Source organism: Macaca nemestrina, chromosome 7, assembly GCF_043159975.1.
Source record: "Macaca nemestrina isolate mMacNem1 chromosome 7, mMacNem.hap1, whole genome shotgun sequence".
Classification (NCBI taxonomy): Eukaryota; Metazoa; Chordata; class Mammalia; order Primates; family Cercopithecidae; genus Macaca; species Macaca nemestrina.
In genome coordinates, this window is record NC_092131.1 from 134,242,293 (window position 1) to 134,267,163 (window position 24,871).

Below are 24,871 nucleotides of genomic sequence, written 5' to 3' on the forward strand. Positions count from 1 at the left end.
TAAGACTAAATAAGTGTCCATGTTGGATTAAAGAATTTGAGTTGTCAGTCTGATGCATAATGAATGTGAAAATCAGCCATTTAATTATATGGTACATGGTACAATCACTTTGTTCTGCAATAAACCACTGAAGTTATCATAGTGCCTTTAGCTTAGCAATTGTTTACTATTACACCACCCCATGACTCCTCTCAGACACTGTTTAACCTACATTATTATAAATGTGAAATACGGAACTTATGAGAACATTACAGTAATTTTAGTTCAATTTCATCAGTATATTAGTGTATATAGAAAGTACATGAATATGGAAAAAATGCTTTAAATCACAAAGGGAATAAATTTCTAGATATAGTTGATGAAAAAATTAAAAACCAAGAACATAAAAAGACTGCAAAAAATCTTTACTAATACTACTTTGTTCTTAACAAATTAGTGTTTTCTCATAGACTGCTTTAATAACTCAGACTTTTTAAGTATTTGCAAAACATATGCTAATCATAACTACAAAACGTAAAAACAAAACAAAAAAGCAGTTTTTTTGTTTTTGTTTTTTTTTAAGAACAACTTGGAAATTTTACGAGTCAACAAGAACAGCAAGGTCCCTGCAAACACATGAAACTAGAACAGGTTGGAATACATAAGTGTGTGACTATGTTGTGACGGTAGGTGGGCTGGTCTATGAAAAGAAGAAAGAACAAAACAGGAGAAAGTCAAGAAGGTCTTGGGAGCCAACTGGGATTGAAGAACAAGAAAAAACATTGAGAATATAAGAAGAGTGAGCTTGATTAGAAGGATTAAATCACTCAAATTTCCTAAAACTGAAGCCATATACTTACTGCTACTGCAATTCTTCCAAGGACGTGTTCTGGCATTTTCCTATATACATCCAAAGATCCCCCTGTAGAGATAAACATGCCATATTACTACAAATGAAACTACCCGAACAATGCACTGGGCTCCTCCTGTGAATTCACTGTGAGACTACGTTCTTACACTTCCTACACCATACATTGGATGTGTAGTATAAAACTTGTTTTTAGTCCAATGTTATCTATAACATAATAATACTTCCTGATGAAGTATAAGTGGATATTTTCATTTTATTCTGAAGTGTATAGTTGCATACATGACAAACTGAAAGAAACTAGTCAAAGGCAAGCTAAGAAACTATACTTTATGTAAACTTAAATACATACACAAAATTATAAAGATCAATATGACAATTACATTTAGGTGCCTGCCTTTTGTAACAGTTTTTCTCAAATGTAAATCCGGGTACTATCTTAGAATTTTCACATTAATCCAACAAAAGCTGGAATATATGCAGAGAACCACTACTTTGCTCATTAATGATATGATTATGAGATCTATTTTAACAATATGTAATCATCTTTCTTTAAGAGTCAAATTGAGGTATAGTCTTTCAGTTCTACAAAAAAATTATTTCAGAGTATTTGACAAATATTTTTATATGCATACAGACACATGCATATATTATATATATGGCTACTGGCTTTATATTTATCCCATTTAAAGCAGATACAGAAAAATGATCACTCTTAGTTAACCTTTGCTCATAGTTTGCAGATTTGAACAAGAAACTGGGAAACCAAAGTGTAACTAAACATTACACTTTGGCTCTGGGTGCTACTGGGAAGATAATGAAAAAAAATCTGATATGAACTGAACCATCCTTATTTACTAAAATGACATTTTTATTACAGATGTAATAAAAGTGAGAATACAGCAGAAAAACATTTTATGTTCTCATTGATCTTTCAGATAAATTGGCAGTATGAAGGATAAACAGAATAAAAAAGATCAAGCTTTACATGCTGGTATTTGCAAGACTGACAAATGCAGCTTATTGGACCAATCCCTTATGAAGTGAATGACCTGAATGGCTTAAAACTAGGAGGTGAAAATCCATCCAGATGTACCAGTAACAACTTCTAAGAGAATTCACTTTTACAAAGGATATAAATCAGGGCTTAATTAACTAAATGGACAATGCTTTCAACAAGCTAAACCCAAAAAGCAAAGATTACCTTACCACCATTATCAGTAGAAGAAGCCAAAAAGGAATCTAATTTTGAGGTAGTTCACTGGTTTTTAACCTCAGTTAGACCCGCTTTCCTTAACTATTCATATGGCTAAATCTTTACACAGCTGGCTCTGTGCCATCACTGATTCATCTTGTCCTGTCCATTAGAGAAAAATGTCATCGGTGAAAAAACGATGTGGCAGATCCACTCAGGATTAAGAGTTCCTGTTAAGTTTGATGAGTTCTTTTTCTGCAATTCAGTAATTCTTATCAGGTTAAAAATGGCAGAGGGGGTTGGTTTAATTTTTCTCTGTTTTATTATCATTTCTATCCTACAGATCTATCAAAAATGGCAACTCTTAGACCTATCAAACATTAGTGCAGAAAAGGACATTAAAGATCAGTCCAGCGACCTTACTTGACAGGTGGGGAAAATAATCCCAGCGATGTGAATGTTCTAGTTAAAGCCAGGAGTCAGCTGATGGCAGAGCTCAGAGAAGACCTGAACCTTTGAAGTTTCAGAAGTTAAAGATTTAAAAGGTGGCCAGGCACAGTGGCTCACACCTGTAATGCCAGCACTTTGGGAGGCCAAGGTGGAAAGATCACTTGAGGTCAGGAGTTTGAGACCAGCCTAGGAGACATGGTGAAACCCCATCTCTACCAAAAAAATAAAAATGAGCTGGGCAAGGTGGTGTACACTACTCTGTAGTCCCAGCTACTCAGAAGGCTGAGGCAGGAGAATCGCTTGAACCTGGGAGGCGAAGGTTGCAGTGAGCAGAGATTGCACTACTGCACTCCATCCTGGGTGACAGAGCGAGACCCTATCTCAAAAAAAAAAAAAAAAAAAAATTAAAAGGTTTCCCCATGATGTGACATAGCTTGAGAATCACACGTGAACCTTTTGCAGTTTAAAAAGTCTCATGCAATGTGATACTACTATGATGCAAACTGACAGAATTTAATTTTAGCTGAGGTAGTGGTATTCAAGGCATTTAGAAACTCATTCATCTGTGGCTCGGTAGGTTTGAACTTTTTGCTCATGATTCCAAAGTTACTGGTTTGTTCTCTGTGATCTGTCACTTTTCTTTGTTCCCTGAAGTCATATGTAACCAAATATAATTCTGAAGTAGAAAAGTATAATAGCTGAAATGAAAATTTATTAGACAGGATCAACAGCGTATCTGAGAAAGCAGAAGAAAGAATCAAAGGAGGTAAAGATAGGTCAATGGAGATTATCCAGTCTAATGATGAAAAGAAAAGAAAATGAAGAAAAATGAACACATTCTCAGAGACCTGGAGAACACCATCCAGCATACAAACATATGCATAACAGGAGATTAGAAAGGGAGGAGAAAAGGAAGGAATGGAAAGAATATTTGAGAAAACAATGACCCCAAACTTCCTAAATTTGATGTTAAAAAGTGAATTTACACATCCAAGAAGCTCAGTATACTTCACATAGGATAAAGTCAAAAGAGATCTATACCTATACACATTATTATCAAACTATCCATAGCCAAAGACATAAAGAAAATCTTGAAAGCAGCAAGAGAAGTGACATTTCAGTTACAAATAATCCTCAAAAAGATCAAGAGCTGATTACTCATCAGAAACCACAGAGGTCAGAGGCAGGCGAATGACATATTTGAACAGCTGAAAGAAAAAGATTGTAAACCAAAAATTCTATATCCAGCGAAAACTATTCTACAAAACTGAAGGAGAAATTAAGATACTCTCAAATAAACTGGAAAATTTATCTCAGAATACTGAGAATTAATCATTAGTTGACCTACCCTACAAGAAATAAAATACAGTCTTTCAGACTGAAGGAAATTTAGACTGAAGTTAAAAGACAGTAACTCAGATCCACATGAAGAAATAAAGAACACTGGTAAAGGTAACTGCATAGGCAAATATAAAAGACAGGATAAATGTATGTTTTGTTTGTATCTCTTTTGTTCTCCTATATGACTTAAGAGACAATGGCATAATTTTAAATTTGTTTTGGACACACAATGTATAAGAACGTAACTTATATGACAATAACAGCATAAAAGAGATGAGAAGAAATTGAGCAATACAGAAGCAAAGTTCACTCTGTCGCCCGGTCTGGAGTGCAGTGGCGCGATCTCGGCTCACTGCAACCTCTGCCTCCTGGGTACAAGCTATTCTCCAGCTTCAGCCTCCCGAGTAGCTGGGATTACAGGCATGAACCACTGCGTCTGGCTAATTTTTGTATTTTTTTTTTTTTTTTAGTAGAGATGGGGTTTCACCAAATTGGCCAGGCTAATCTCGAACTCCTGATCTCAGGTGATCTGCCCACCTCGGCCTCCCAAAGTGCGGGGATTACAGGCATGAGCCACCATGCCCGGCCTTTTGTATACTATTAAAATAAAGTTAGTATTAATCCGAAGTAAATTGTTATAAGTTAAGAAGTTAATTGTAATCCCTAGGGCAACATTAACAATATAACTAAAAAAAATAGAGCAAAAGAAACCATGGGAAATTTAAATGGTACATTTGAAAATATCTATTTGACATAAAAAAAGCAATAACAGAACATGAAATGCATGACACATAGAAAACAAATAGAATGGGAGAGATACATCTCACCTTGTTAGTAATTAAATTAAATGTAAAAGGTTTAAGCACTCTAATTAAATAAGAGATTGGCAGAATTAATTTTTTAAAAAATGATCCAACTATATGCTGTCTACAACAGAGGTATTTTACATTTAAAGACACAAACAGGTTGAAAAATGATGAAAAAAGATATACTATTCAAATAGTAACCAACAGGGAGCTGGAGTGACTATACTAGTGGAAAAAATAGTCTTTTAGATAACTATTATTAAATATTGTTACTAGAGACAAAGACATTTTCTAATGATAAAAGGATCAACCTACCAAGAAGACATAACAATTATAAACATGCATGCACCTAGCATGCATGCCAAAATATATGAAACATAAACTGAAAGAACTGAAAGGAGAAACAGACAACTCAAAAATATTAGTTTTTCAGACTTCAATATCTCACTTTCAGAAAAGGACAAAACTACACAGAAGATTAATAAGAAAATACTGAACAGTATTACAAACCAATCAGAATTAACTGACATGAAAAGGATACTTCACTTAACCACAGGAGAATACATTCTTCTCAAGTGCATATATGTGGAAATTAAACAGCACATACCTAAATAAAAATGGGTCAGAAAGAAATCACAAGAGATTTCTGTCATAGAAAAATGGAAAATACTTTGAGATTAATGAAAATAACACAACATACCAAAACTTCTAGGATGCAACTAAAGCCATGCTTAGAGGAAAATTTATAACCTACATTAAATAAGAAGAAAGATCTCAAATCAATATCCTAACTTTCTACCTTAAGCAGAAGAAGAACATCAAGCTAAAACTAAACTCAAAGCAGAAAAAAAGAAAATAATAAAATTAAAGCAGAAATAAACAAAACAGAGAACAGAAAAAAACAATAGAGAAAATCAATGAAACCAAAAGTCGGTTTCATTTTAAATGAAAAAAAATCTTTTGGCTGGGCATGGTGGCTCATGCCTGTAATCTCAGCCCTTTGGGAGGCCGAGGCAGGCAGATCACCTGAGGTCGGGAGTTCAAGACTAGCTTGACCAACATGGAGAAACCCTGTCTGTACTAAAAATACAAAATCAGCTGGGCGTGGTAGCGCACGCCTGTAATCTCAGCTACTCCGGAGGCTGAGGCAGGAGAATGGCTTGAACCCGGCAGGCAGATGTTGCGCTGAGCCGAGATCGCGCCATTGCACTCCAGCCTGGGAAACAAGAGCGAAATTACGTCTCAAAAAAAAAAAAATTTTTTTTTTTTTTTTTTTTTTTTTAAACAGAGAAACTGACAAACTTTTAGCTACACCGACCAAGAAAATAAGTGAGGAGACTCAAGAAACTAAAATCTGGAATGGAAGAGGGAACATTACTACCAACTTTGCAAAAATAAAAAGGATTATAAGAGGATTTTCAGAACAACTGTGTATCAATAAATTAGAAAACCTAGATGAAACAGATTAATTCTGAGAAAAACACAAACTACCAAAAATGACTCAAGAAAAAATAAAAAATCTGACTAAACCTGTATATAAAGAGATTGAGTTGGTAATAAAAAAAAAACTAACCACAAATACTATTCAGCTTTTAAAAGGAAGAAAACTCTGATACATACTACAACATGGATGAACCTTAAGGACATAATGCAAAATGAAATAAGCCAGACACAATAAGAGAAATACTATGTGATTCCAATTATATGAGGTACCTAGAGTAGTCAAATAGAGACAGAGTATAATGCTGTTTGCCAGGGGCTGGGAGCGGGGGTGAATGGGGAGTTTTTATTTAATAGTTATTGAGTTTCAGTTTTGCAAGATAAAAAGAGTTCTGGAGATGGATGGTGGTAACAGTTGCACAACCATGTTAATGTACTTCACACTGCTGAATTACACATTTAAAATGGCTGACACAGTTTGAATATTTGTCCCCTTCGAAACTCATGTTGTAATTGCATTCCCACCAGGCGTGGTGGCTCAAGCCTGTAATCCCAGCACTTTGGGAGGCCGAGACGGGCGGATCACGAGGTCAGGAGATGCAGACCCTCCTGGCTAACATGGTGAAACCCCGTCTCTACTAAAAAATACAAAATAACTAGCAGGGCGAGGTGGTGGGCGCCTGTAGTCCCAGCTACTCGGGAGGCTGAGGCAGGAGAATGGCGTAAACACGGGAGGCGGAGCTTGCAGTGAGCTGAGATCCGGCCACTGCACTCCAGCCTGGGCGACAGAGCCAGACTCCGTCTCAAAAAAAAAAAAAAAAAAAAAAAAGAAATCTCATTCCCAATGATGAAGATGGGGCCTAGTGAGAGGTGTTTGGGTCAAAGGGGTGGATCCCTCATGAATGACTTGGTGCCATTCTCACAAAATTGAGTGAGTTCTCACTCTAAGTTCCTGCAAGATTGGGTTGTTAAAAAGGGTATGGAACCTCCCTCCTCTCTCTCTTGCTCCATGAATGGAAGCTTCCTGAGGCCCAGACCATAAACAGATGCTGGGCACCATGTTTCTTGTACAGCCTGCAATATCATGAGCCAAATAAACCCCTTTTCTTTATAAATTACCCAGTCTCAGGTATTCCTTCATAGCAACACAGGATGGACTAATAAAACGGCTAGTAAGGTTTAAATTTTTGTATGAGTATTATACCATAATTTAAAAAAAAAAAAAAACCACACTAATGACACACCCCAAAAACACCAGAACCAGATGATTTCACTGGTGAATTCTATCAAATGTTTAAAGAAGAATTAACATCAGGCATTTGAAAAAATGTTCAACATCACTAATTATCAGGGAAATGCAAATCAAAACCACAATGAGATATCCTCTCACTCCAGCTAAAATGGCTTTTATCAAAAAGACAGGGAATAACAGATGCTGGCAAGGATATGGAGAAAGGGGAACCTTCATACACTACTGATGGGAATGTAAACTAGTACAGCTACCATGGAAAACAGTATGGAAATTCCCTAGAAAACTAAAAGTATAACTACCTTATTATGATCCAGTAATACCACCATTGGGTATATATCCAAAAGAAAGGAAATCAGTAAATTGAAGAGATATGTGCACTCTAATGTTTACTGCAGCACTATTCACAATAGCCAAGATACGAAATCAATCTAAGTGTCCATCAAAGAAAAAATAAAGATAAAGAAAATGTGGTACATAAACACAATGAAATATTATTCAGCCATAAAAAGAATGAAATCCTGTTATTTGCAAGAACATGGGTATTATTTTAAATGAAATAATCCAGACACAGAAAGACATACATGCTCTCTCACTGATATGTGGGAGCCAAAAACAAATGATCATGGAGACATAGTAGAATGATGATTACCAGAGACTGAGAAGGGTAGTGAGAAAGATAGGACAAAGAGGGGTTGGTTAATGGGTAAAAAAGTATAGTCAGATAGAAAGAATAAGATCCAGTGTTTGATACCACAACAGGGTGACCACAATTAATAATTTATTGTATATTTCAAAATAACTACCCAAGTGGAATTGCAATACTCTTAACACAAAGAAATGATAAATGTTTGTGGTCATGCATATCTCCATTACTCTGAGTTGATTACTACACATTGTATGCTTGTATCAAAATATTATTATATATGTACTCCATAAATACGTAAAATAGTATGTCTCCATAAAAATATTTATTTATTTATTTTGAGACAGAGTCTCTGACACCCAGGCTGGAGTACAGTGGCATGATCTTGGCTCACTGCAACCTCCACCTGCTGGGTTCAAGCGATTCTCCTGCCTCAGTCTCCCAAGTAGCTGGGATTACAGGCATATGCCACCAGGCCCAGCTAATTTTTTTTGGTACTTTTAGTAGAGATGGGCTTTCACCATGTTGGCCAGGCTGGTCTCAAACTCCTGACCTCAAGTGATCCACCTGCCCTGGCCTCCCAAAATGCTGAGATTACAGGCATGAGCCACCCCACCCAGCCCATACATTTTTTTAAAAAAAGAATTAACATGAATCCTTCATAAACTCTTTGAAAAAACAGAAGAGGTGGCAACACTTCTGAACTCATTCTATAAGGCCAGAACTATCCTGACACCAAAATTAGACACTGACATCACAAAAAAAGAAAACTAGTCCAATGTCCCTCATAAATATGAATACAAAAATCATCAAGAAAATACCAGCAAACTGAACCCAGGAACATATAAAAAGAATTACACATCATGACTAAGTGGAATAATTCCAACACTGCAAGACTGGTTCATTTTGCAAAAATAAATTAATACAGTATACCATATATTAACAGAATAAAGGACCAAATATGCACAATTATTTCAATAGACATAAAACAGGCATTTGACAAAATTTAATACCCTTTCATGATTAAAAAAAAATACTCAACAAACTAAAAATAGAAGGGAATTTCTTCAGCCTGACAAAGGACAACTACTCTAAACCCATGGCTAACATCATATTTAATGGTGAAAGACTAAAAGCTCTCCCTCTAAGGTCAGGAACAAGAGAAGGGATGTCTGTTCTCGTCAGTCTATTCAACATTGTACTGAAGGTTCTAGCCAGGGTAATTAAGCAAGAAAAGGAACTAAAAGACATCCAGAATTGAAAAGAAAGCACTAAAACTACCTGTTTGCAGGTGGTATTATCTTGTATATAGAGAACCCTAAGGAATCCACAAAAAGCTATTAACGTTAGTAAACAAGTTCAGCAAGGTTGCAGAATACAAGATCAATATATAAAAATCAATTACAGTTCCGTACACTGGCAATGAACAATCCAAAAATGAAATTAAGAAAAAAAGCGTTAAAAATACTCAGAAGTAAATTTAACAAATAGTTACCACTCATACCCTAAAAATTATTTTAAAATCATTGAAAAACAATTAAAGAAGACCTAAGTTGAAAGACATCTGTGTTCTTGGAGCTGAAGATTAAATAATGTTAAAGACAGCAATATTCCCCAAGTTGATCTAAAAATTCAATTCAATTCTTATCAAAATCCCAGCTGGATTTTTTGGAGAAATTGCCAAGCTGGTTCTAAAATTCAAATAAAAATGCTAGGTATTCAAAATGGCCAAAACAAAGAACAAAGTTGGATCACTTACACTTCTCAATTCGGAACTTAAAACTATAATAATCTAGAGTTATCAAGTATGAGTAATCAAATACGGTGTGGTACTGGTACAAAGATAGACAACTAGATCAATGCAAGATGTATATGCATTGATCTAAAAGTACAGGAATATATTTTATGGTCAATTTTCAACAAGTATAACAAGAAAATTCAATGGGAAAAATAGTCTTTAACAAATGGTACTGGAACAAATGGATATCTACATGCAAACGAATAAATTTGGACCCCTATCTCATACCACATATAAAAATTAACTCAAAAATAAATCAAAGGCTTATATAAGAGCTAAAACAATAAAACTTGAGGCTGAGGTGGGAGGATTACGTGAGCCCAGGAGTTCAAAACTAGCCTGGGCAATATGATACCACAGCTCAAAAAAAAAAAAAAAAAAAAAAAAAAGACAGAAAAGAGAAGAAAAAAGAAAGTGAAAAGATAAACAATGAATGAAAATATTTGAAAATCCTACATCTGATAAGAGCCAAGTATTAGAATACATAAAGAACTCTTACAACTCAACAATAAAAGCCCAATAACTCATTTAAAAAATAGACAAAGGATATGAAAACATATTTCTTAAAAGAAGATATATGAATGGCCAATAAGCACATGAAAAGATGCTCAACATCATTAATCATTAGAGAAGTCTAAATCAAAACTAAAATGGGATACCATGTCACACTACGAGGCCACAATTTTAAAAAGACACATAATGACAAGTATTGGCAAAAATATGAAGAAAACGGAACCCTTATACAGTGCTGGTAGGAATGCAAAGTGGTGTAAAATCAATTGGAACAGTTTGGTAGTTCATTAAAAAGTTAAACATAAAGCTACCATATGACCTAGCAACTCCACTCCTAGGTATATACCTAAAAGAACTGAAAACATTGGCTGGGCACGGTGGCTTGCACCTGTAATCCCAGCACCTTGGGAAGCAAAGGCAGGCAGATCACGAGGTCAGGAGATCGAGACCATCCTGGCTAACACAGTGAAACCCCACCTCTACTGAAAATACAAAAACTTAGCCAGGCATGGTGACACGCGCCTGTAGTCCCAGCTACTCGGGAGGCTGAGGCAGGAGAACTGCTTGAACCTAGGAGGCAGAGGTTGCAGAGAGCCGAGATTGTGCCACTGCACTTTAGTCTGGGTGACAGAGCAAGACTCTGTCTCAAAAAAAAAAAAAAAAAAAAAAAAAAATGAAACTATATGTCCACACAAAACTTGTATACAAATACATAGAGTAGCATTATTCATAATTATGCATAAAGTAGAACTATCCCAAATGTCCATCAACTAATGAAAGAATAAACAAAATGGAGTATAGCCATACAATGAAATGTTATTCAGCAATAAAAAGGAATGAGGTTCTCATATATGCAATAGTATGGATGAACACTGAAAACATTATGCTAAATAAAGGAAGCCAGACACAAAGGCCATATATTATCAGATTCCATTTATATGGAATGTCCAGAATAGGTAAATCCATAGAGACAGAAGATAAATCAGTGGTTGCCAAGGACTAGAGGAAAGAGAAACTAGAGAGTGAGTACTAATAGGTAGGAAGTCTCTTTCTGAGGGTGGTAAAAAAAATGTTTTGGAATTATACAGTGGTGATGATTGCACAACCTTGTGAGTATATTAAAAACCATGGGGCCGGGCGCGGTGGCTCAAGCCTGTAATCCCAGCACTTTGGGAGGCCGAGACGGGCGGATCACGAGGTCAGGAGATCGAGACCATCCTGGCTAACACGGTGAAACCCCGTCTCTACTAAAAAAAAATACAAAAAACTAGCCGGGCGAGGTGGCGGGCGCCTGTAGTCCCAGCTGCTCGGGAGGCTGAGGCAGGAGAATGGTCTAAACCCGGGAGGCGGAGCTTGCAGTGAGCTGAGATCCGGCCACTGCACCCCAGCCTGGGCGACAGAGCAAGACTCTGTCTCAAAAAAAAAAAAACCCATGGAATTGTACACTTTTAAAAGGTGAATTTTATGGTATCTGAGTTATAGTTCAATAAAAAATTTTAATTTATTTGTTTTTTGATACAGGGTCTCACTCTGTTGCCTAGAGTGGAGTGCAGTGGTGGCACAATCACAGCTCACTACAGCCTTAATCTCCTGGGCTCAAGAAATCCTCCCACCTTAGCCCCCAGAGTAACCTGGGACTACAGGCATGTACCACCATGCTTGGCTAATTTCCTTTTTTTTTTTTCTTTTTTTTTTTTGTTTTTTTGAGACAGAGTCTCACTTTGTCACTCAGGCCGGAGTGCAGTGGCGCGATCTCGGTTCACTGCAACCTCCACCTCCCAGGTTCAAGCAATTCACAGTCTCAGCCTCCCAAGTAGCTGGGATTTCAGGCCTGCACCATCATGCCTGGCTAATTTTTGTATTTTCAGTAGAGACGGGTTTTCGCCATGTTGGTCAGGCTGGTCTTGAACTCCTGACCTCAAGTGATCCACCCACCTCGGCCTCCCAAAGTGCTGGGATTACAGGCGTGAGCCACCACGCCCAGCCATATTTTTAAAATTATTTTTGTAAAGATGAGATCTCACTATATTGCCCAGGCTGGTCTCAAACTCCTGGACTCAAGCAATCTTCTCACCTTAGTCTCCCAAAGTGCTGGGATTACATGTATGAACCACCATGCCTGGTCTCGACAAAAATGTTTGAGAAGAACTGAAAAACTGAAGACTTCAAAGAAAGAATGATAAAAGTTACAACACAGTAAAATGTATTGGCTCAATGAATCCACTTTTTCTAGTCAGTCTCCACAGTTATCATACTACCTATATGGCTGTAAGATGTTTAATTCTTGACATTCTACTATAAGTAATTTAGAACACGTTATACACCTTATTATAGTATCAAGGTATCAACGTTGGCTCATTAAAGTTTTGCAGGGCACAAACTAATTGCTTTAGTAATGTACTGAGAATCTCCACAAGGAACTAACTATATATTCTAAAGTTGTGTTTTAATGGACTAGATTATGGAAAACTGAATATGTAAAATTTAAAGACTGCTTAGATTTAAAATTGGTAAACAATAATAATGATTACATCATTTCACTGATATGTCCCCAGAAATCTGTATTTTGCCATAATATTCAGGTCAAGAAAGAACTATCAAAATAGAAATGAATAAAAAAATAGAGAGGGAAGGAAAGGGCTAAAGTCCAAAGAAAATTAAACACATCTTGGCTAAACAGCTGTGTTGAAAAACAATTTCTTATCTTGCAATTAAGAACCGATTTCTTTCTGAAAGACAGAGGACATTGGGTTAATAGATTTCTTTAAAAGAAAATCTGTTTTGGCTATTGAAACATTAAAAGAACAGAACGTCTGTTTTGCAAGTAAAGACAGATTGTGCAAAAGAATCAAATATCAAACCACCGATTAGACTAGCATTTAATCTGTTCTATTTAAATTTTCAATAAAAGTGAAGTTCAATTCTTGAAATTATAGTTCAGCTAAAAATATTTAACCCCAGGAACACTTAACACTGAAATAATCTTACAGTATAAATGAGGTAATTATTAGCATATTTTAATTATTTTTAATTCTACTTGATATCTATATCAAAACCAGGTTGTAAAGCACTATATACTCTAAAAATCATTTAAAAAGTATTATAAAAGGGAAAACTCACCATCCATGAATTCTGTACATATTGAAATCCTATTTTCTACAAAAAATGCTCCATAAAATCCAATGATATATGATGAATCACACTGTAACAAAAATAAGACAAAAGTAGTTATAAACCTGCAAGTCAATAACATAGGCATGCTTTACAAATAAAAATTATGAAAAAAATTACCTTATAAAGAATTTCCAATTCAGACATAATTTGCTTCTGAAGTTCCAGTGTAATATCTAGTAGTATGACCTAAATATAGAAAGGTATTAATATTTATTCACCTTCTAATTATATTAGCTATAATCACTATGAAATATAAGAACTAAAAAAATGGTAGTTCCTTTATTCTTCCCCACTTCCTTCTTCTTACCACTATAATTCCCAGTAATACAAACTGTATCTGCATCTGTCTAACCTTTTGTCCTTCTGAACTGGGGGAGGTGGTACAGAAGTGATTGATGGGACCAAAGAAAAAAGCCAGGTCTCAAAGGTCAACAGTAATGGCTTTAAAAGTCAGTTAAGTTATAACACTCTTAATTTATGCACTCTATTTTGGCCACGCTGGCTATTTTCAAAAGAGGAGCATAGGAATGACCCTCAAACCAATATAAAAGAATTGTCTTGGCCGCGTGCAGTGGCACACGCCTGTAATCCCAGCACTTTGAGAGGGAGGTTGAGGTGGCAAGGTACCTGAAGGCCAGGGGTATATGACCAGCCTAAGCACCATAGCAAGATCCCATCTCTACAGAAAAAAAAAAAAAAATTACCTGGGTATAGTGTGATCAGGTGGTCCCAACCCACTTGGGAGGCTGAGGTGGGAGGATCACTTGAGCCCAGGAATTTGAGGCTGAAGTGAGCCATGATTGTACCACTGCACTCTCACCTGGGTGACAGAGCGAAATCCTGTCTTTTTAAAAAAGAACTATATTGTGATTTGTGATCAGACACTAGGCAATAAGCAGAGAGGATGATGAATAAAAATGACATTTTATTTATTTAGAGACACAGTCTCACGCTGTCACTCAGGCTGGAGTGCAGTGGGGCAATCTTGGTTCACTGCAACCTCTGCCTCCCAGGCTTAAACAAACCTTCTAACCTCAGCCACCGAGTAGCTGGAACCACAGGTGTGCCACCATGCCCAGCTAATTTTTTGCATTTTTGGTAGAGGTAGGGGTTTCATTATGTTGCTCAGGCTGGTCTCGAACTCCTGAGCTCAAGTAATCTGCCCACCTGAGCCTCCCAAAGCACTGGCGTGAGCCACCACACCTGGCCAAAAAATGACTTTTTTTTTCTTGAGACAGAGTCTTGTTCTGTTACCCAGGCTGGAATGTGGTGCCACGGTCTCTGCTCACTGAAACCTCTGTCTCCTGGGTTCAAGCAACCTGTCTCCTGGGCTCAAGTGATTCTCCTGCCTCAGCCTCCCGAGTAGCTGGGATTACAGGCGCCTGCCACCACACCCGGCTAATTTTTGTATTTTTAGTAGAGACGGGGTTTCACCATGTTGGCCAGGCTGGTCTTGAATTCCTGACCTCAATGATCCGCTCACCTCAGCCTCCCAAAATGCTGGGATTACAAGCGTAAGCCACCATGCCCAGCCAAAAATGACATTTTAAGTGGGGTTTTTAGTTATGAGAGAAATAAGGAGTTTTTAAAATATATCATCTTTTTTTTTTTCCCCCCCAGTCAGGTAATGTTCTTTGCTGATACTGTTATAGAAAGTTAAAGCTTAAAGAAATCTTATTTCATTAACTCTCTTCTTTTGAGTGAGGAGGAAACCAGGTTTCCTTCCCAGGAGCCACAGAGCCTGGGAATGGTAGGACCCCCTCCTCTGGACTCAGTCTCATGGGCTTTTCAGTACTTTATGGTTTATTTAAAATATCAATCACTGAGTGATATTACCCATAGTGATTTATAACCCATAAATGTAAAACATTTATAAACTTATCTAGAATAAATTCTAGTTTATTTCAAACACGTATTTTTTAAAGAAAGAAGACCATACTGCTCAAATTCTACTCAGCATGTCAGTGAAAATAATTCAAGAGTAATTGTTTTATTTATTTATTTAGAGACGGAATCCTGCTCTGTTGCCCAGGCTGGAGTGTAGTGGCACGATCTTGGCTCACTGCAACCTCCACCTCCTGGGTTCAAGCCATTCTCCTGCCTCAGCCTCCCGAGTAGCTGGGATTACAGGCACTTGTCACCACACTTGGCTGATTTTTGTATTTTTAGTGCAGACAGGGTTTCACCATGTTGGCCAGGCTGGTCTTGAACTCCTGACCTCAGGTGATCCACCTGTCTCAGCCTCCCAAAGTGCTGGGATTACAAGCGTGAGCCACCATGCCCAGCTTGTTTTTACTTTAAAAAGGCAGTGAGGAGAATAAAACAGGTGGAAAACAATTTTTATGATTTGTGGCAGACTCTAGACATTTTTAGACAAAAACTTAACATTCAGAATTACTATGATAGTGTAGTTATATACCATTCGACTTTGAATTACATTTTGTATTACAACTGAAGAACATATATATAATCATACTGAAGAAAAAAACCACAAATGATGCATTGTAAACTGCTGATAGAGCAAGGAAAGAAAAGGACAATTCTAAAGTACATTTTATAGTCCTGACATTGGCCAGGTATTGATTTGGGGTAGGGGAAGGTGGGGGGAAGAAAGGCAAAGGTGGTTTCTATCCAGAGTTTGCGGCTGGGCGTGGTGGCTCACTCCTGTAATCCCAGCACTTTGGAAGGCTGAGGTGGGAGGATCATGAGGTCAGGAGATCGAGACCATCCTGGCTAACACGGTGTACCCTGTCTCTACTAAAAATACAAAAAAATTAGTCACGGCATGGTGGCGGGCGCCTGTAGTCCCAGCTACTTGGGAGGCTGAGGCAGAAGAATGGCATGAACCCAGGAGGCGGAGCTTGCAGTGAGCCGAGATCATGCCACTGCACACCAGCCTGGGCGACACAGCAAGCCTCTGCCTCAAAAAATAAAAATAAAAAAAGTTTGCTTTGGGATTATTTATAAAAGCTCTCAGGAAACTAGACTGTAAGTGTAATACAAAACTGCCAAGAAACATTTAAACACTTCTCCTGATCAATAGTCATTTGCCAACAATATTCACTTACATTTTTGTTCTTGTGTAAAACTTACCAACAAAATTAATTCATCTAGCGTCAGTTCAATCCTACGGCATAAAATATTCCTACTATGATGACAAGTACCAGGAATCTCTCACTCTAAAAATCTCTGCTAAAAGGAGTGAAGTTATTATTGACCTTAAATCAATGGTTCTCAACCCTGGCCTCAAATCATAATACCTAGGGCACTTAAAAAAAAAATTCCAAGGTGCAGGCTTTACCCCAAAACAACAGAATGAGAATCCCTGGGGTTGGGCCCACATCTTTGTTATTTTGTAAAGCTCCCCAGGTAATTCCTAATCCAAAGTAAGCTTGAGAACCATTTATTTAAGGTTTCAAAAATGTCATTTATTCAGTGCTAAGATATATGACTATTAAGATATATTGCATCCCCAGGCCACCACCAACCTAGAAATGACATGATTCCACATTGCTAGCCAACATCATGGAATTAACCCCAAACTACTGGCTGTGAATATATCATTCCCTTAATCAAGAACCTTAATTGTGTTCCCATCGCCTACAATAAAGTTAAAACTCTAGCAGGACATTCAAGGAATTCTTCCATGATACAGACAACTTATTCTAACTCCTTTTCCCACTACTCCCACCACAAACCCACCCTTCATGTGAAATCAGATGACATTTCCTGGTATACACATATATCCTGTGCTTTCCCTACTTCCAGCCTTTGCTCCTGCTGTTCCCTCTACTTGGGGTGTGCTTCCTCTCTCCACTCCAGGCACTGACTAAAAAAATTCTGTTCTATCTTTTAGACCCAGCTTGAATGCCACCACTGCCTCCATGAAGCTCACCTCAAAGCCCTCCATCAAAATTAATGTCTAGCTCTGGCCTTCAATATGTACATTCTGCATGTATCCCTCATCTCCTAAAAACGAAGTCTCAAGATTAGAGTGGCTATGAGCCTCTCAAGGGCAAGGGCTGAGTCTTGTACATTTTTCTATCCCCCGCTCAGCACTCCACACAGGGTCTAACTCACAGTAGTGCCTAGTAAGTGATGTGGGATTTAACTAAAGTCTTTACAACTATAATCCTCTTTATAAGAAGCTGTTTCTAGACAGAAGAAATAGATTGCTTGATTTCCACAACTGAATTTAAAACGAAAAACATACACCACCAAATAAATAAAAATGCCACACTGACCTAAAATGTAGTAAGGAATACTGTATTTGTGGAGCTAATCCGCTGTACTCTAATTTGTTTTGATCATTGTTGGTATTTGCTTTAGTCTAGAATAGTGGAGATTCGAAAATGATGGAAAAAACGAATAAAGTAATTTCTGAGAACTTCAGAGGAAAAGTAAAACCCTCCTTAAAATAACTCTACTCAAATGCTCTCTATTTTCTGGGAGACTTGGCACTCTGGGTGGAAGGTTAATTCTCCTTCCCCTGGGTATCCTTGTGAGTGAGCTTTAAAACTGCTAAAAATAAACAAATCCAATTCCTTATTTGAAGGCAATGGCGAAACCATGGCAAAGACTAATTTTCTTTTTGAAGTCCAAGAAAAGTACGGACTTCCTGAGTCTTCATTATTTTTTTTCTCCTTAGAAGTGCTAAATGTTTCAAACTGGAGAGAATTTGAATATGAAGCATTCCATGGAGAAAGGGTTAAGTGAGAAACTGAAATACCTTAGTGCATTTCCACTGCTCTCCACTACACCTCCAGGACAAAAAAGGATGAGTTGTCAAGTTAAATATAAGCAGTCAAGTGACTGAATTATAATTTACTCTGTGCTCAATTTAAATTAGTGTGAGGCTATTAAAATATACAGTATAAATACGGCAATTCATCACAAGCTGTCATGGATGACTTCATTTATTTGCTGGAGTGGCACACACTTCACTAAAGGGAAAGAGAGCAAAATCACAGGTCAAATTAAGCTGCTATTCTGTTTTAATTCACTTATTTAATCTGTGGCAACATAATTGTCTTTTACAGTATGTACAACTCAGAAAGGAAATTTGGGAGGATTATAGCCAGTATACAAATGATTAATCAAATGGTCCATTTAAATGCTAGTTTAAAAGCAGCAGAAACCCAAAGCAGTCAAAGAATGATAATCAGCACATGCAATATACAATGCTAAGAAATTTCTTGTTAGATGGATTTTTCCCACTTACAAAACAAACAATACTGGGAAATATATTAAATCCTCCAAGCATTACTACTTGAAAGATTTTATAGAATACATTAATGGTATAAAAAGGTTCTGTTTACAAGATGGCTAACAGTATTTTTGTTTTCTGCTCTACTTATCTGCAATTGTCTTGACCAGCTACACCAAACAAACACACAAAAAGGTAAAAACACATTTCATGAATTACATATGGTCATTATGAAATAGTTACCTTTAAAATGTGATTAGCATCATTTTCAAAATGTTCTCTTTGAGGCAGAACATTTTCTAAATTCAATAGTGTAAAATAGAAATTCATGGTACATTATTATTTCCAAAATTCAACTTCTTTTAAAAATATCTTGTGATATATTCCTACCTCAGAAGTCTAAAAAGGGAAACATTTACAATATACTTTTTTGTCTAAAAAATAAGAACATTTACAAGCATAACATGAGAAACATTGAGTAGGAAAAGTAACAGATTTTCAAGGACTCATCTAATTGTGCCCACAGACATTCAAAGTGTGGGTCAAACTGACTACCCTACTTGGAAAATTAAATTTCCCTCATCATTCCATGCAGGCGTCAGACCCTGCAGATGATTCTGTTTGGACAAGGACTGTGATGTGCTGCTCTTCGCAATCCCTCTGTGACACCAGCAGCCCCGTTTCACAGCTGAGGTCACTGGGAGGTTCAAGTGACATGCTTGAAGTCACACAAAAGTCAGGAGAGGGTCAGGAAAAGATCAAATACGCTTCTAACTCTTAACCTTCCATTTCACCCTTTAATATAAAAAAAAGCTACAAAATATTCTGGGTGAGAGCAATGGTCCATGTAAAGAATGCTATGAGATATTTTGTACGTGAGCTGAACCTGCTTTTAAGACGTTACTTTAAAAGATGAATGAACTAAAGAACAAACAGAAGAACAAAAATTTATTCATTCAGTCATTCAACAAATTATGTGTTGAACACTTACTCGTTATGTGTAATACTTTGTACTATACCTTGTACGCAAGGATCTGCAGGAATCACGGAGTAAGGCAAGAAGATAAATAAGATTTGTTTCCCACTTACAAAAAGATTTCAATATAATAGGGGAAATGTATAGGTATACTAACAGCAAAATACAAGGCAGTTGGTGATAACACCCTTAAAAGGCATATACAGGGAATTCTAGAAAGGTTCAAAGAAAATGAGTGAGTGAGAGATAGACCATATGTGACAGGGCTTATCCAGAAAAGTTCAATGGAAGAGCAGGCTTTTCAGCTGATCCTTGAAGGGTGTTAAAGATTTTGATAGGTGGAGATACGGGTGAAAGCATTCTAATTAGAGAGGAATACGTGAATCAAAGTGTTGAAGTGAGAAAGTACCTGAGTTCAGATAAGGCAATGAGTTCAACCTAAAAGACACACAGGATTGAAACATGTAAGATAATGCTATAAAAGCTGACTGATGACATATAGTGGAGGATCTTGAATTCCATCCTCTAAAGTCTTTAGTTTATCTGGGAAGTGACGTGAAGCCTCTGAAGACTTTTGAGAGGGAAAGAAATGTGACCAGGATGATCCTTGGCAAGGCAAATCTGAGAGCAGTGAGCAGCACCGGCAGGGGGTCACAGGCACTTAGGACAAGACTACCCAGGTTTAAATCCTGGCTCTACTACTTATCAGTTGTGGGACCTTGGGCAAGTTATTTAACTTCTCTGTGCCTCAGCTTTTGTAAAATGGGAATCAATAAGAGTTACAAAAGGTTGTTGTGAGTATTAATTTTAAAAATGCATGCAAAATGCTTAGCATTGCATAAATCATCAATAAATGGTAGCTTCTATTTACTGAGAACAATTCAAAATCTGGTATACATGTCTGACAAGAAAAAAGCCAAGCATCTGGATTAGAGTGGTGTAAGGAAAGGAAAGGGATATTAGATCTTTGTCAGACGCATAGTTTCCAAAAATTTTCTCCCATTCTGTAGGCTGTCTGTTCACCCTGTTTACAATTTCCTTTGCTGTGCAGCTCTTTAGTTTAATCAGATCCCATTTGTCGATTTTTGTCTTTGTTGCAATTGCTTTTGGTGTCTTCATCATGAAATCTTTATCCCATTCCTATGTCCGGAATGGTATTTCCTAGGTTGTCTTCCAGCGTTTTTGTACTTTGGGTTTTACATTTAAGTCTTTGATTCATTTTGAGTTAATTTTTTGTAATAAAGGGGTATAAGGAAGGGGTCTATAGAAATTTGTAAGAAAAAAACAACCCCATTAAAAAGTGGGCAAAAGGCATGAACAGACACTTTTCAAAAGAAGATATACATGAGGCCAACAATCATATGGAAAAACGCTCAACATCACTGATCATTTGAGAGATGCAAATCAAAACCACAATAAGATACCATCTCATATCAGTCAGAATGGCTATTACTAAAAAGTCAAAAAATAACAGATGCTGGCAAGGTTGTGGAGAAAAAGGAATGCTTCTACACTGTTGGAGGGAGTGTAAATTAGTTCAACCATTGTGGAAGACAGTGCATTGATTCCTCAAAGACCTAAAAACAGAAATACCATTTGACCCAGCAATCCCATTACTGGGTATATACCCAAAGGAATATAAAGCATTCTATTATAAAGACACATGCATGCAAATGGTCATTGCAGCACTATTCACAATAGCAAAGACATGGAATCAACCTAAATGCCCATCACTGATAGACTGGATAAAGAAAATGTGGTACATACACACCATGGAATACTATGCAGTCATAAAAAACAATGAGATAATATCCTCTGAAGGAACATCGATGGAGCTGGAGGTCATTATCTTTAGCAAACTAACACAAGAACAGGACACCAAATACTGCATGTTCTCACTTATAAGTGGGAGCTAAATTATGAGAACACATGGACACATAGGGGGAAACACCACACACTGTGGCCTATCAGAGGGTGGAGGGTGAGGCAGGGAGAGGATCAGGAAGAATAACTAATAGGTACTAGGCTTAATACCTGGGTGACAAAATAATCTGTACAACAAACCCCCATGGCACAAGTATACTTATATAACAAACCTGCACATGTACTCCAGAACTTAAAAGCTAAATTAAAAAAAAAGAAAGGAAGAGGTACTAAAACACACACACACACATATACACACACACACACACAAATCAACAGGCTTCCAGACATTGGACATTAGCCAGAACGGGGCAGTGATCCCTGAAAGATGAAAACAAATGAGATGAACCCTATGATTGCTCAGCTTGCTGACCAGAGAGTTTCCAGGCCCCAGTGCAGGGAGGGGAACCCAGGCAGAGATAAGCCATCTCCCTAAGGTGAGAAGACAAAACTGAGAGTCTGAGGAGGCCAAGGAAGCTAGAGAAGCAGAGGGCAGAGAGCTGGCAGAGGACCTGAGGGAGAGCGCTCCAGAGATCTGCCGAGCGGGTCCTGGAGTCTTCAGCTGAGTAATGAATGATCTGTACATAGATGTCAGGAGATCACCTGAGGCCAGGGAGAGAACCACCAGAAAGGCTCAGAAGAAACAATCTTCAGATTAATACTGAGCAAGAAAAGTTTGTGTTCCCACCAGTCAGTGTGGAAAACCTTGCAATTCCCAAGGCACTGGGTAGAGTACTCAGAAGAGTACTACCTCAGTTGCACCGGGAAAATTAGCTCTAGACTAACCACTGGGCTGGTACTGTCTAATAAAACTTAAAAGCAAGCCTTGAAAGAATAAAATTATTTAAAAGTCACTAAATACCATCTCTGTATTAGTCAGGGTTCTCTAGAGGGACAGAACTAATAGGATAGATGTATATATGAAGGGGAATTTATTAAGGAGTATTGACTCACAGGATCACAAGGTAAAGTCCCATAATAGGCCATCTGCAAGCTGAGGAGCAAGGAAGCCAGTCCCAGTCTCAAAACCTCAAAAGTAGGGAAGCCAACTTCAGTCTATGGCTGAAGGCCTGAGAGCCCCTGGCAAATCACTGGTGTGGGTCCAAGAGTGCAAAAGCTGAAGAACTTGGGAGTCTGATGTTTGAGGGCAGGAAGTATCCAGCATGGAAAAAGATGAAGGCAGGAAGACTCAGCAAGTCAAGTCCTTCCAACTTCTGCCTGCTTTTATCCTAGCCACACTGGCAGCTGATTAGATGGTGCCCGCCCAGATTGTAGGTAGGTCTGCCTCTCCCAGCCCACTGACTCCATGTTAATCTCTTATGTTAACATTAACTCAAATGTTAATCTCTGTGAATGTTAACACCTTCACAGACACACCCAGAAACAATACTTTGCATCCTTCAATCCAATCAAGTTAACACTCAATATTAACCATCACAATCTCAGAATACAGTTCAAAAATATTTAAAGCAGAGCAAAAATATCCAGCACCCATGCCACATGTCTGGTATCCAATAAAAAAATTATAAGGCATGACTGCTCTGCCTAAGCAGGGTACCCCATTCTTTTATGCCTTTACTTTCTTAATAAACTTTCACTTAAAAAAAATTATAAGGTATGAAAAAAAAAAGCAAAAAACACAACCCAAAGTGAGGAGAAAAGGAATCAGTCAAAACTGATCCAGATATGACACATATGATGGAATAAGTAGATAAGAAAGCAGAGGAGGCCAGGTGCCCTGGCTCACACCTGTAATCCCAGCACTTTGACAGATGGAGGCCGGTGGATTGCTTGAGCCCATGAATTCGAGACAAGCCTGGGCAACGTGGCAAAACCCCATCTTTATTTATAAAAATAAAAAAAAAAGAAAGCAGAAGTTGTTTTGAACATGTTAAGCAGAGACATTAAAGATGTAAACACCAGCTTAACACCAGTGATAAAGAAAAAATCTTGAAAGCAGCCAGAAATGAAGCCAATTCTAATGTACAGAAAAACAAAGATTTAAAATGACAGTAAACTTCTCACTGGAAAGAAAGAAAACAGTGAAACGAAATCTTTAAAAAACTGAAAGAAAACAACAGTCAACCTAGAATTCTACATCCAGCAAAAATTAAAATACCTTCCAAAAATGAAAGTGAAATATAGATTTTTAGACATACAAAAGCTGAAAGAATACCAAAAGACCTACACTATATGAAATATAAAGGAAGAAGTCATTCAGACAGAAGGAAAATAATATACATGGAAATCTGAACCACACAAACGAATGAAGAGCACTGGAATTGGTAAATACATGAATAAAAATAAAATACTATTTTTCTTACTTTTTAAATGTCTTTAAAAGATAAATATCTAAAGCAAAAGTAGTGACAATGTATTTTGGGGTTTACAGCATATGATGATGTAAAATGCATGACAATAAAACAAAGGCTGGAATGAGGGAAATGAAAATACACCATTGTAAGATTTCTACACTATAAAGTGGTACAATACTATTTACATAGGGAGACTATGTTATGAATTCTAAAGCCATCACTTAAAAAGGGGGGCATACAGGCAGAACAAATAGAAAACAAAGAGCAAAGTGACAGATTTGAATCCAACCATATCAATAATCATATGAAATGTAAATAGTCGCAATCCACTCACTTAAAAAGCAGAGATCATCCAACTGGATTAAAAAATAAGACCCAACTATATGCTGCCTACATGAAATACATTTCAAAAATAATGACACAATAGGTTATAAGTAAAAAAAAAATCATGCTAACACTAGTCAAAATAAAGCCTATAATTTAATATCAGACTATAAATTTCAGAGCAAATATGATCATGGACAAAAGTTACTTCATAATGTCAGTGAGGCCAATTCATCAAGAGGACCTAACAACCATAAATGAACCTAAGAATATATCTTCAAAAACATTAAGTAAAAAATAACAGAACTGTAGGCCATAATTATTGTTGAGTATTTCAACACCCCTCTTTCAATAACTGATAGAACAACTAGATAAAAATCAGCAAAGATATAGAAGAGTTGAATAACACTATCAGTTAACTTGATCTAATTGACATTATACAATACCCTACACAGTGGATGATACATTCTTTTTTTTTTTTTTTTTTTTTGAGATGAGGTCTTACTCTGTCACCCAGACTAGAATGCGGTGGTGCAATCATGGCTCACTGCAGTCTCAACTTCCTTGGCTCAGCGATCCTCCCACCTTAGCCTCCTAAGTAGCTGGGACTACAGGCACACACCACCATGCCCAGCTAATTTATTTTTTATTTTTTGTTTTTTGTAGAG

At 37.2% G+C, this 24,871-nt stretch overlaps 1 protein-coding gene across 10 annotated transcripts in view; it reads right to left on the reverse strand.

Moving 5' to 3' along the window:
* Positions 1–24,871, reverse strand: part of LOC105488046 (mitogen-activated protein kinase kinase 5) — a 262,603-nt gene that overhangs the window by 149,930 nt on the left and 87,802 nt on the right. For all 10 annotated transcript variants that reach the window (XM_011751800.3, XM_011751772.3, XM_011751745.3 and 7 more), the window contains exons 10-12: positions 13,577–13,645; positions 13,406–13,487; positions 840–901 (exon numbers count right to left, since the gene is read on the reverse strand). In XM_011751800.3, the coding sequence (XP_011750102.1) occupies positions 840–901; positions 13,406–13,487; positions 13,577–13,645 (213 nt within the window). The remainder of the gene's footprint in view (positions 1–839; positions 902–13,405; positions 13,488–13,576; positions 13,646–24,871) is intronic.